A 14,354-nucleotide genomic window follows, 5' to 3' on the forward strand; every position below is an offset into this window, starting at 1 on the left:
TTTTCCCAGCTGAAAACAATGCTACGAATGCGACACTTTAATCATATATTATTTGAAGTCTACTGAGTGAGCGCGCCAAGTTTCCGTCACGTTTGACAGATAGCGTACCTGCAGGACAGTTTCAAAGTGGCTTCTGTAGGTGATATAAGTTAAAAGCAACACGCCATCACTGAATTTCTCACTGTGGAGGAAGAAACGTGGGGAATATTCACAAACGCTTGTGCAAAGTCTATGAAGCATCCGCTGTCGACAGAAGTACAGTCAGTCGCTTGGCACGGAGGTTGAGGTCATCAGTAGGCGGTTCGGCGGAGCTCCACTATTTGCAGGGGTCGGGGAGACTAAATTGTTCAAATGGCTCTGAGCACTATGGGACTTAACTTCTGTGGTCATCAGTCCCCTAGAACTTAGAACTACTTAAACCTAAATAACCTAAGGACACCACACAACACCCAGTCATCACGAGGCAGGATTCGAACCTGCGACCGCAGTGGTCGCGCGGCTCCAGATTGCAGTGCCTAGAACCGCTGGGCCACTCCGGCCGGTCGGGGAGACCATCCACGGCTGTCATACCTGACATGTTGCAGCGAGCTTCCACTTGTTTGGGTCATTAAAGGATGCCATCCGTGGAAGACATCTTGAGGATGATGAGGAGGTGATTCACACAGTGAAGCACTGGCTCCGCCACCGGGACAAGGGTTGGTACCGATAGGGCATACACGCCCTTGTTTCGCGCTGGAGGAAGACCATAGAACGGGATGGATCTTACGTGGAAAAATAAGGTGTGTAGATAAAACAGTGTTCTCTCGTGTGTGTAATACTCATTATGTTCAATAAGTAGTTGTTGAAGAAAAGAAAATCGGTGCATTACTTTCTGGGTAACCCTCGTAGAACATAACGATACCGATGAACTCGAGGAGCAGCGTTTCCCACACGTTTTATGTAAAGTTTGCCCGGTGGTCTGTACGATGTGGAGAGAATCATTCAATTTTACACAATTTTAGGTCATAGTAATGTCTTATAAGCGCAGGACAACACACACTAACACAATGTTAAATGTACGTTGTCAACGACTGAATTCTTACATTTCATCAGATTAGTCGATTTTAAGGGGAGTAATGGTTCTATATGTGTACTTTTGTGACTCATCCATCAATTAGCATCGTTTCTAACGCTGGCAGATTCTGCTAGCTGTCCTCTTTTGCGGGTACAGAAATGTTAGTTCCATTCGTTTTTCCAGCACCACCTTATTGCCATAGTTTTGTTTTCTGTATAAAGATCACGACAGCTATTACTGTCGCGAAAGATCAAACGGTAATACTAACTGGCACCAACCGTGTCCCGATAGCAGATGATTATTCTCCAGTGGACGGCACACTATTTCGAGCAGATCTTTCAGTGTATTTCGATAGTTAACGTAGATACACTGTTTTTTATTTTTGTTTAACACGTGGCCATTCTACTGACCAGGAACCGGACGGTGTGTGAAGACGTGAACGAGTGCACGGAGAGGAACGGCGGCTGCAACATGGACTGCGTCAACACGCCGGGCAGCTTCCTGTGTGTCTGCAGCGACGACTTCGTGCTGGACACCGACGCAAGGACCTGTCGTGGTACGCTGCCCATTCACAGGGTTGGTCCACCAGGCCTCCTCATTGCTCTAACAGTGCGACACTTCTGAAGCGTGTCGCGGCACTTTCCTGCGAACATCTGGCATCAAACTGTAAATACAGTGACGGTGATTCAATAGCGATGTGACAAACTTTCAGTGATGGAGGAGAAGGGTAATGTATCAATTCGAGGTAAGCAGCTCTGGTGCGGAAACGGCAGAGTCAGAGGGTATAAGCGAAAACCGTTCTGATACCTCTGACATTTGATCTCTTCTACTGCAAGCTTTGCTTTCCAGGTTTTGGAAAGATGTGGTATAGTTCAACACAAAAAAAATGGAGGGTAAACATGGGCTCTAAAGTGCGTACCTTAGGGCATACGACCATTTGTTCACTTTTGCTACTGAGAAAAACATCTCTTCACTGAAAAAAGTGCTCGTAGCTCTTAAGGTATGCACATTAGAGCCCACATTTACTTGACAGTTTTTCTTGTTTTGATCCATACTACTTCCTCCCAAAATATGGAAAGCAGTGAGCTTGAGGTAGAAGAGGTCTACTATCAGAGGTATCAGGAAGATTCTTGCTTACAACTTCCGACTCGGTCGTTTCCGGATCAGGGTTCCTCAAATTGATAGTTCTCCATCGTCCCTGACAGTTTGGAGCATCATTACGGAATCACCCTGTACACGAAAATGAGATCAAGGTTCATTATTAGATAGTAGGTATGGATCAGGTAATTAACTCCTACCCAGTAGATTGTCTTTAACTACTAATGACAACAGCTGCAGAGAGATTTCGTGTAGTGAAAATATTTATTACTAACACAGAGATTTCTTTATTGCAAAGTGTAATGTACTCTGGCGAACCTACTCTTATCGCTTATAGTAGAGTTTCTATAGTACAAATATCACACTCACACTAACTGCTGCTACGTAACATAAGGCTATTCATTCGAGCGAGTAGAGAACTTCACAATACCAGAAACTTATACAGCATGTATTGAAAATTGCACAGCATAAATGAAAGCCCTTGTAAGTCTAAGAACAATATTTGTTGCCCAGTAAACTTCCAGATGCTCTTTGCATTATCCACATGTTTCGCAAACAACTATTGAGAGACAGATACACTGTCGTAAGCCTAGCACTAATACCGTACAGTTGTGTATTTTGCGACGCCAAGGATGTAGGGTCGGCTACAGGCACCTACGCACTCTCCAAGCCAGTGTACAATGCACGCCAGAGGGCATCTCGTGCCAGCATTATCGACGTACTGTTCATAATCCATATCAGCCATTCACGCTAACCATTTAGTTTCATTTTTATTACCTCTGCCGACGATGTGCAATGGAAGCAACAGAATTTGAGCACAGTATTCCTGGAAATCCACTTATCTAGATTCAACTAATAGGATTTTTCAGGAACAACCGAGGCTTTCATCAAGGACTACCATTTAAATAAATCTGTAGACTTTCTCGCCCTTTATCAATAAAATTTAAGTTTTATCTTGCAGCGTCGTTTTCTTGTCATAGAAACTCGACGATTTGCCTCCTCTCCTTCTGGCGTCTTATCGTGTGCTCTGGTCTGTTCAGTCAACTGACATGGCCTATCACTCACAAGACTTTACTCACATATCCATTTACGTTCCCTCGTAATTTACGTTACACTTTCGTATCGGGAATATCGATTGATTACCAGCGTCGCAACGCGTTTCTCAATTCTTTAGAAGTCTGCCGTCACGCATACTTAATAAGGATTCTAGAATTCTACAGACGGTGTCATATGCGGTTTCTTTACAGATGTGCCATACTCTCACAGAATTCTTCGACCAAATTTAAGTCTTATATTCGCTTTCCATAATGATAATTTTATGTGTTCATCCCATTTTTTTCACTCCCAGTACTAACAGTGTAATCTTGTAAGTTCTTGGCTCTTCATGATGAAAATCTGTCTGGGCCGGCCGAAGTGGCCGTGCGGTTAAAGGCGCTGCAGTCTGGAACCGCAAGACCGCTACGGTCGCAGGTTCGAATCCTGCCTAGGGCATGGATGTTTGTGATGTCCTTAGGTTAGTTAGGTTTAAGTAGTTCTAAGTTCTAGGGGACTTATGACCACAGCAGTTGAGTCCCATAGTGCTCAGAGCCATTTGAACCATTTTTTGAGCCAAAATCTGTCTGGCGTCAACAAGAGAGGTTAAAAATGTCCATCAGATGGAAAATGAAATAGCGTGGGTTCTCATATTAGGAGATAATGCTTCCGCATGGCTCCAAGTCTGTTTCGTAACATCACGTTAATCATTTGAGAAGCAGATATTCGCGACCGACTCGTGCATCTGTTTAACTCTGATTACAAAATAAAGTAAGGAAACATTAGAGTTCCTTCCATTACAGCATTTTCTTCTTCTACACTCTCTGCATAAATTCCTGTAACACAGATTTAACATAATTATTGTAATGCCGTGAGTATTTGATAGAGATTTAACACAAACAAGTAGGACATTTATATGCTTGTTACCATTTAACCAACTTGTTGAGGATACCGTCGCTTGTTTAATCACTACCCAAGTAATAGAGCCTTTGTGCAGTACTGCTGAATTACTCCATTCGTCTGAATTTTGTCACCAACATTCTTGATCAGTTCTGCAGGAATGTTATCAGTACCCATTCCTTTAAGAGCTTTCTCAAATTCTTCTTGCAGAAATTCGTCTCTTTTGTCATCTTCATCTACTTCCTCTTATTTTCTTATTACTACCCCGATAAAGCTGTTCCGTCATACAATTCCTCAATGTATTTTTTCCATCTCTTCACCACAACTTCGACAAAAAGCATTTATTTGCTGTTCTGTAGCCTATATCAATTCTTCAATTTAGCATATTTTCTTCCAACGTACTGAGCATCTCCTTAAAAAAAACTTTCTTTTGCTTTCATAACTTTTCTATTTATTAAATTCCCTAGTCTTCTGCATTCAGTTTTCTCTTGTTCATTAGTTGCATTTTTGCACAGCCTTCTGTTTTCGACAAGTTAAATAATATCTGATGTAAAACATGTCCCCTTATTTTTGGGTTTCGTTTTCCCAATTTTCTTTTCTGCTGTATATGTACACGAGATTTAACCTGTTCCCAGTCTTCTTTTACTCCACCATGTTGTACCGATTCTATCCATAGTTGTAATCTGCCAGGAAGTTTTAAAACAGAAGTCTCGTACTCCTAAGTGCGTTTCTTTCAGAAGTTGTATAGAAAAGGCTGTAATCTTTCTTCACCGTTTAGCCACATCTACAACCGTTTCCCCTGCCAAAACATCTTCGTAGACGTTGAACTGTAACTATCTCAAAAAAATAATTAATCAATTATAATACATTTAGAGTGAACTTTTAAAATATCCTCAATTAAATACAATTAGTGGCCTATCCGTCCACTTCAATAATGAAAGATATGATATTAAGAGATTAGTATGGCATTGAGACAGCCTGGCAGTTCAGAGAGAACGTGCAGCGATACAAATCTAAAATTTCCAGATTCTACCCAGTCGAGGTTAGGACGTTTTTTCTGTGCCACTTACCGCTTCTTCAGCTTCAGCTTGTGATTTGTAAATGAGAAATAAGCCGATTTCCACCGTGTTCCACAGTCCTTGTTAAACCGTAGGCCCTCCTACTACTAGCTGAGTATATACACTACTGGCCATTAAAATTGCTACACCAAGAAGAAATGCAGATGATAAACGGGTATTAGTTGGACAAATATATTACACTAGAACTGACATGTGATTACATTTTCACGCCATTTGGGTGCATAGGTCCTGAGAAATCAGTACCCAGAACAACCACCTCTGGCCGTAATAACGGCCTTGATACGCCTGGGCATTGAGTCAAACAGAGCTTGGATGGCGTGTACAGGTACAGCTGCCCATACAGCTCCAACACGATACCACAGTTCATCAAGAGTAGTGACTGGCGTATTGTGACGAGCCAGTTGCTCGCCCACCATTGACCAGACGTTTCCAATTGGTGAGAGATATGGGGAATGGCCAGGGTAGCAGTCGAACATTTTCTGTATCCGTAAAGGCCCGTATAGGACCTGCAACATGCGGTCGTGCATTATCCTCCTGAAATGTAGGGTTTGGTTCAAATTGCTCTGAGCACTATGGGACTCAACATCTGAGGTCATCAGTCCCTAGAACTTAGAACTACATAAACCTAACTAACCTAAGGACATCACACACATACATGCCCGAGGCAGGATTCGAACCTGCGACCGTAGCAGTCACTCGGTTCCGGACTGAAGTGCCTAGAACTGCACGGCCACCGCGGCCGGCAAATGTAGGGTTTCGCAGGTATCGAATGAAGGGTAGAGCCACAGGTCGTAACACATCTGAACTATAACGTACACTGTTCAAAGTGCCGTCAATGCGAACAAGAGGTGACCGAGACGTATAACCGATAGCACCCCATACCATCACGCTGGGTGATACGCCAGTATGGCGATGACGAATACACGCCTCCAATGTGCGTTCACCGTGATATCGCCAAACACGGATGCGACCATCATGACGCTGTAAACAGAAACTGGATTCATCCGAAAAAATGACGTTTTGCCATTCGTGCACCCAGGTTCGTCGTTGAGTACACCATTGCAGGCGCTCCTGTCTGTGATGCAGCGTCAAGGGTAACTGTTCGTGCAGATGGTTGTTGTCTTGCAAACGTTCCCATCTGTTGACTCAGGGATCGAGAAGTGGCTGCACAATCCGTTACAGCCATTCGGATAAGATGCCTGTCATCTCGACTGCTAGTGATACGAGGCCGTTGGGATCCAGCACGGCGTTCCGTATTATCCTCCAGAACTCACCGATTCCATATTGTGTTAACAGACATTGGATCTCGATCAACGCGAGCAGCAGTGTCGCGATACGATAAACCGCAATCGCGATAGGCTACAATCCGACCTTTAACAAAGTCGGAAACGTCATGGTACGCATTTCTCCTCCTTACACGAGGCAACACAACAACGTTTCACCAGGCAATGCCGGCCAACTGCTGTTTGTGTATGAGAAATCGGTTGGAAACTTTCCTCATGTCAGCATGCTGTAGGTGTCGCCACCGGCGCCAACGTTGTGTGAATGATCTGAAAAGCTAATCATTTGCATATAACAGCATCTTATTCCTGTCGGTTAAATTTCGCGTCTGTAGCACGTCATCTTCGTGCCGTAGCAATTTTAATGGACAATAGTGTAAGTTCAGTTCCAGGAAGGCAGGCTGTATTGTCTATGATGCTATCGTTCTCATTCAAGGACAGTGGTATTCTTTTTATTTCGAAATTGAAGACTACATTAGTTGTGATTAGTTGAATTTGTGTAACTAAGCAACCAGTTTGACAGAATTATAAATACGTGTGAGTTAATAATCTCACATCTTTAATCTAAAGTCTGTTTGTCAATGACAGTAACACATTTGTATGAACAGTATGAATTTGTCGTGTGTGCAAGGAATTAACGTGCATTGTTTACGTACAATGTTTTTCGTTAAAACTGCAAGACCATGAGTATGGCATAAAACGGTCTTTAAAATAGGAATGAAGTGAATATGCAAGTAACCAGCATTTCACCGCAACTGCCCAATGTACAGCTAGTGGACAAAAATATGTAAACACCAAAAACACAACACATTATCATGCCCAATACGGTGCAGGAAACCAGTTGGCATTCAAAACAGCAACCAGTCGTCTGGTAATGGTTACACACAGGTCCTGTGTGGTTATCATTGCTCCTATAAAATAGTGGCAAGCTCAGGTAACGTTGATGGAGGGGGATAGCAATCACGCACACTTCTCTCAAAATAGATCCCAGAGGCTCAACAATATTGAGATCTGGTGACTGGTGGTCACGAGAAATGCGACAGTTTATCCTAGTGCTCACAAAATCAATCCTGGATGATTCGAGCTAAGTGAACAGTGTCCCTGTTGCCTTGGAACAGAGCAGCGCCACAGGGGAACAAATATTGTACCATGGAATTGATGTGATCGGCACAAAAGGTCAGATAATGCTTGGTTGTAATGCGACCTTCCAGAGTAACTACGGAGCCCATGGAATACCATGATATGGCTTCCCAAATCATCGCCGGACGCCCGGCCTGTAGGGACGTAATCTCGGTCATAAGATGTTAGCAGCGTGAAACAAAGCTCAGCCGAGCCAATAACTTCCTTCCATTGCTCCATAGTTCAGGTTTTATGGCTTCGGTATACCGAATTTCTGAGTTACGGGCATTTGCACCACTAATGAGTGGTTCTGGGATTCCAGTTCACTCTGCATTTATCTGCTTTTGGAGCTGTTTTGGCGCTGAGATAGTTAGCTAGTGCGACATTCAGAGCTTCAGTTATCTTTGCGTCAGCCATCCCCATACTTTTCGTCACAATCCCCTTTAATAACCGTCTGTCACTATTACTCAACAGACACTTCTGTCCGCGTTGTGTCCTAAAGCATTACGTTCACCTGCTTTCCCTGTATACGGTATAACTCTTGAAACGCCAAACACTTCGAACCCCTTGGTTACGGAGGCAACTACCATAATAAGAGCACCAGCAATTTTCCCGCACCGGCCAGTGTGGCCGAGTTGTTCAAGGCGCTTCAGCCCGGAACCGCGCGATCGCTACGGTCGCAGGTTCGAATCCTGCCTCGGGCATGGATGTGTGTGATGTCCTTAGGTTAGGTAGGTTTAAGTAGTTCTAAGTTCTAGGGGATTGATGACCTTAGAAGTTAAGTCCCATAGTGCTGAGAGCCATTTGAACCATTCGGATTCACTCAGCTTGGATATAATGCATTGACAATTACGCAGAACATTGCTTGTCCATAACTGGATGATTCTGTGGTATATCGAGAGGTTGTAACAATGGAAAATTGTACTGAAATGCAGGAGGATCTGCGAATTGACGCATGGTGTAGGGAATGGCAACTGAATCTCAATGTAGACAAGTGTAATGTGTTGCGAATACATAGAAAGAAAGATCCCATATCATTTAGCTACAATATAGCAGGTCAGCAACTGGAAGCAGTTAATTCCATAATTATCTGGGAGTACGCATTAGGAGTGATTTAAAATGGAATGATCATATAAAGTTGATCGTCGGTAAAGCAGATGCCAGACTGAGATTCATTGGAACAGTCCTAAGGAAATGCAATCCGAAAACAAAGGAAGTAGGTTACAGTACGCTTGTTCGCCCACTGCTTGAGTGCTGCTCAGCGGTGTGGGATCCCTAGCAGATGGGGTTGATAGAAGAGATAGAGAAGATCCAACGGAGAGCAGCGCGCTTCGTTACAGGATCATTTAGTAATCGCGAAACCGTTACGGAGATGATGGATAAACTCCAGTGGAAGACTCTGCAGGAGAGACGCTCAGTAGCTCGGTACGGGCTTTTGTTGAAGTTTCGACAACATACCTTCACCGAGGAGTCAAGCAGTATATTGCTCCCTCCCACATATATCCCGCGAAGAGACCATGAGGATAAAATCATAGAGATTAGAGCCCACACAGAGGCATACCGACAATCCTTCTTTTCACGAATAATACGAGACTGGAATAGAAGGGAGAACCGATAGAGTTACTCAAGGTACCCTCCGCCACACACCGTCAGGTGACTTGCGGTGTATGGATGTAGATGTAGATGTAATTGTAAATTTTTTGAATTTTCCCGCATTCGAATTCACTCAGCTCGGATATAATGCATTCACAATTATGCAGAACATTGCTTGCCCATAACTGGCACTTGTAACGTATTGAGGACATTGGAAAGGTGCCGTTCGTGTTCAAAAATAACAGCGTCACCTGCAGTCTTAGTTAGCATGTGCGTTTATGTTCAACATGCCTTCCTCGCGCTGTTTTAGTACTGCTCTCCAACCCTTGTAGGTATCGAATTCGGCAGCGTCAGGCATGTGGCCCACCGTGACTAAAGGCTATCGTTCCACGATGATCGTTACCCTACAACTGTCATGAGGATATGGAATCGATGGGTTATGTGGGCCATAGCCAACACCATGAGGGATCTCACAGTCCCCGCGTGGCTAGCGCCCGCTAGGACAGAGATAATATTCGCTAGGCCGTGCATGATCACACTCATTTCAATAGCGTGAGTCAGGAAATGGCTTTTTTGCAGCGAGACACGTACCCAGATTGTCAGCATAGCAACCACTGTCACAGCCTCGCTTGACAGAGAAGGTGTTCGACTACACTGCGTACAGGAATGGCACCTCATCGTGTTTTCATGCGTCCCAATTTTGAGAACTGCATAAATATGGACGTATCCATCCGTGGAGGCTCCGAGAACCGAATGTCGCCAGGCTATATTTGTCATGATCATACGGGCTCAGCTCCTGGCGGTATGGCACGGCATATCATCGGTTACACAGCACTATCATCTCCGGTTCACAGAGGCTTTAATTTGGACGGTGGGCCTTAATTTTCTTATGCGATAAGGCTGATGGTTCTGTCCAATCTTCCAGGTCTCCACAATGTTATCTTCCAACAAGGTATCGTAAGACCGCATATTGCCCGTATTATCAAGACCTACATGCATACATAGACCAGCATATTCTCCATACCTGCAACACGTGGAAAACATCTGTTCGTGGATTTCTGACAGATTGGCATGACACCATACGCCAGCCACTACGATGAATGGTAGATGATAGAGCTAAAGACCATGGAACGACATATCAGTATGTGCCACGCACGCCCAATTCGATGTGGTGCCCATCTGGAATAGACCCATTTTCCATGCGCAGAGATGGCCGTCTGCTGTGAGTACTAAATTTGGCACCGAGCATACCCCTACATTTTCTACACATTACTATACTGAATACCTTCAGTAAGTCAAATTATATTATTTACGCTCTGACACAAAGAAAAAGGATGCACAACATAGGATTTTTCTAATTGGCCACAAATTGATACTCGTGCAGCTGTTGACGGAAAATGCAACATTGTAAACTTTGGCAGGCGATGGATAACAGGCTGACGGTGCAGCGTAATGCTACCGCACAGCTGGTGAGTATACTAAACAGGGGACATGCCGATATTAATGTATAACGTTTCCCGAATTTCATTCCATGTAGTCAGTTGGGCAGTAACTACGGCTTGCAGAACCATGGCCGTATACAGCGTCAAGAAGGAAACGGTCGAACTTTGGAGACGACAGAACGTGAGGACCGGGAAATCGTGAGAGAGACAATCAAGGCCGCGGATCCATAATTATAATCGATCCGACGTGCAACTGGTGTTTCAGTGGTCACAAAGATCTCTTGCACCCACTGCCGTTCATCTTTGTATACCAACAAGCCCGTTTGTAGTTGTGTCGGGCACATTAGGCCTGGAGTCTCATTGACTGGTGTGGAATAGTCTTCAGTGATGAGTTCTCCTTCGAACTGACCCCGACTGTCAGCGAAGACTTGTCAGCAGGGACCTCCGATAGCCGTGTCATACCAAACTGACTGTCGCCCGCCATAAGGCCCAACAACCAGGAGTGAAAGTCTGGGGTGCCGCTTCATTTCATAGCAGAATCCCTTTGGTTGTCATCCGCGGCACCCTAACAGCACATCGGTATGTGGTCGAAATGGCTCAAATGGCTCTGAGCACTATGGGACTTAACATCTGAGGTCATCAGTCCCCTAGAACTTAGAACTACTTAAACTTAACTAACCTAAGGACATCACACACATCTATGCCCGAGGTAGGATTTGAACCTGCGACCGTAGCAGTCGCGCGGTTCCAGACTGAAGCGCCTAGAGTCGCTCGGCCACACCAGCCGGCAGTATGTGGACGAATTCTGCCCCCCGTTTTGTTGCCCTTCATGGCAAGTCATCGTGGGCTTACATTTCACCAGATAATTCCCACCCCTCATAGGACGAGAGTTTCTACCACTCCCGTTCGTGCTCGAAAAATCCTACCTTGGCCAGCAAAGTCGCCAGGTCTCTCCTCAAGCGAGAACGTTTGGAGCCTTGTGGGAAGGGTCCTCGAGTCAGGTCGGGATAATGACGGTCTAGCGCGCTGGTTGGAAAGAATCTGGCACGACGTCCTTACCCACCCCCACAGGGCGAGAGTTTCCACCACGTGTTCGTGCTTGACAAATCCTATACAGGGTGTTACAAAAAGGTACGGCCAAACTTTCAGGAAACATTCCTCACACACAAAGAAAGAAAATATGTTATGTGGACATGTGTCCGGAAACGGTTACTTTCCATGTTAGAGCTCATTTTATTACTTCTCTTCAAATCACATTAATCATGGAATGGAAACACACAGCAACAGAACGTACCAGCGTGACTTCAAACACTTTGTTACAGTAAATGTTCAAAATCTCCTCCGTTAGCGAGGATACATGCATTCACCCTCCGTCGCATGGAATCCCTGATGCGCTGATGCAGCCCTGGAGAATGGCGTATTGTATCACAGCCGTCCACAATACGAGCACGAAGAGTCTCTACATTTGGTACCGGGGTTGCGTAGACAAGAGCTTTCAAATGCCCCCATAAATGAAAGTCAAGTGGGTTGAGGTCAGGAGAGCGTGGTGGCCATGGAATTGGTCCGCCTCTACCAATCCATCGGTCACCGAATCTGTTGTTGAGAAGCGTACGAATACTTCGACTCAAATGTGCAGGAGCTCCATCGTGCATGAACCACATGTTGTGTCGTACTTGTAAAGGCACATGTTCTAGCAGCACAGGTTGAGTATTCCGTATGTAATCATGATAACGTGCTCCAATGAGCGTAGGTGGAAGAACATGGAGCCCAATCAAGACATCACCAACAATGCCTGCCCAAACGTTCACAGAAAATCTGTGTTGATGACGTGATTGCACAATTGCGTGCAGATTCTCGTCAGCCCACACATGTTGATTGTGAAAATTTACAATTTGATCACGTTGGAATGAAGCCTCATCTGTAAAGAGAAGATTTGCACTGAAATGAGGATTGACACATTGTTGGATGAACCATTCGCAGAAGTGTACCTTTGGAGGCCAATCAGCTGCTGATAGTGCCTGCACACACTGTACATGGTACTGAAACAACTGGTCGCGAGTCATGGGCAGGAATGTTCCGTGCTCCCTAAGACGCCGATCAATTGCTTCGAACGTCTTCATGTCGGGACACCTTCGTTCTGGGAATCTGTCTCGATACAAACGTACCGCGCCACAGCTATTGCCCCGTCATAATCCATACATCAAATAGGCATCTGCCAACTCCGCATTTGTAAACATTTCACTGACTGCAAAACCACATTCGTGATGAACACTAACCTGTTGATGCTAGGTACTGATGTGCTTGATGCTAGGACTGTAGAGCAATGAGTCGCATGTCAAGCACCGAAGTCAACATTACCGTCCTTCAATTGGGCCAACTGGCGGTGAATCGAGGAAGTACAGTACATACTGACGAAACTAAAATGAGCTCTAACATGGAAATTAAGCGTTTCCGGACACATGTCCACATAACATCTTTTCTTTATTTGTGTGTGAGGAACGTTTCCTGAAAGTTTGGCCGTACTTTTTTGTAACACCCTGTATTGGCCAGCAAGGTCGTCGGGTCTCTCCTCAAGCGAGAACGCTTGGAGCATTGTTATTAGGGTCCTAGAACCAGGTCGGGATGATGACGGTCTAGCCAGCTGGTTGGCAAGAACCTGGCACGAGATCTTTAGGGAGGACATCCAACGACTCTGTCAAAGAACGCCGAGCCGAATGCAGGAGGACCAGGGGTGGACTAACTCGTTATTTACTAGCTCAGTTTGTGAAGTATTTCTCTTTAATGTCTTCCAACTTTTCTGAACTTCTAATAATTAGTTTGTTTGTACATGCACATCACATCCATCGATTTCCGTCCATTTCGTGTAACTCCTTCGATGTGCTTTTCTTTTAAAAGATTGAAGAATTGGGGGCGGAAGGTTTACTGTTTTACACAGAAACGCCGTGGTATAGACGAAAAGAAAAAGCAAACACCAGTCAGTGAACAACTATGCCTTTGATCCTGATACGTCCAAATCTTTTCATTAGAGAAGGTCTTTGTGCGCCGGCGCAGAAGCCACAGCTGGCGACAGCGTCCCCTGTACTGTACTGTGCTGTGTGTGTGCCCGGCAGAGGCGGTGTGCGGCCCTCCGCCGGCGCCCCTGGGCGGCGAGGTGCGGTGTCCGGGGCTGCCCAGCGGTCCGGGCGCGCGCTACGCGGCGGGCGCCGAGTGCCACGTGCGCTGCGGGCCGGGCTACCGACACCTGGGCACCAGCGTGCTGCGCTGCGCGCCCGCCGGCGTCTGGGAAGGCGCGCAGCCCACCTGCGTGCGCGAGCTCAGGGGTACGTACACGGCTCACAGCGGCGAGACCGGAGGGGGAGGACTAACCGCCGCCTCGCTCGTGTTGTTTTGTCTGTAACAAATTATGCGGAAGACGCATTCTCAAAAAAAAAATCCACGTGATGTCTCACCTCTTGTTGGAGCTAAATTAGTAAGTTATCTAGGTGGAGACACGCTCCAGTGCAAAACACAGCATTGTGAACCTTAAGGATCAGAACGATAAAGTACCATAACAGATAAACTATTTGGTGAAAGTGAATGGAACTGTGGTAGCACGTTGCCAGAGGTCTCTCAGTCGAGCCCAGGAAGCAGGACGCAACATGGCGTGTTATCAGAGTGAATACAGTGCCAAATGGGGCTCGCGCTACAACACGAGGCAGCTGAAGGAATGGGAAAAGACAGCGTGTGTCAGAGAGCATTTACGGTGCACTGTGTTGGT

The 14,354-nt window shown here is 45.5% G+C and overlaps 1 protein-coding gene across 1 annotated transcript in view; it reads left to right on the top strand.

Moving 5' to 3' along the window:
* Positions 1-14,354, top strand: part of LOC126254096 (fibrillin-3-like) — a 266,318-nt gene that overhangs the window by 202,456 nt on the left and 49,508 nt on the right. The window contains exons 17-18 of the mRNA XM_049955286.1: positions 1,468-1,610; positions 13,708-13,917. Coding sequence (XP_049811243.1) covers positions 1,468-1,610; positions 13,708-13,917 — 353 coding nt within the window. The remainder of the gene's footprint in view (positions 1-1,467; positions 1,611-13,707; positions 13,918-14,354) is intronic.

This window comes from Schistocerca nitens, chromosome 1, assembly GCF_023898315.1.
Source record: "Schistocerca nitens isolate TAMUIC-IGC-003100 chromosome 1, iqSchNite1.1, whole genome shotgun sequence".
Classification (NCBI taxonomy): Eukaryota; Metazoa; Arthropoda; class Insecta; order Orthoptera; family Acrididae; genus Schistocerca; species Schistocerca nitens.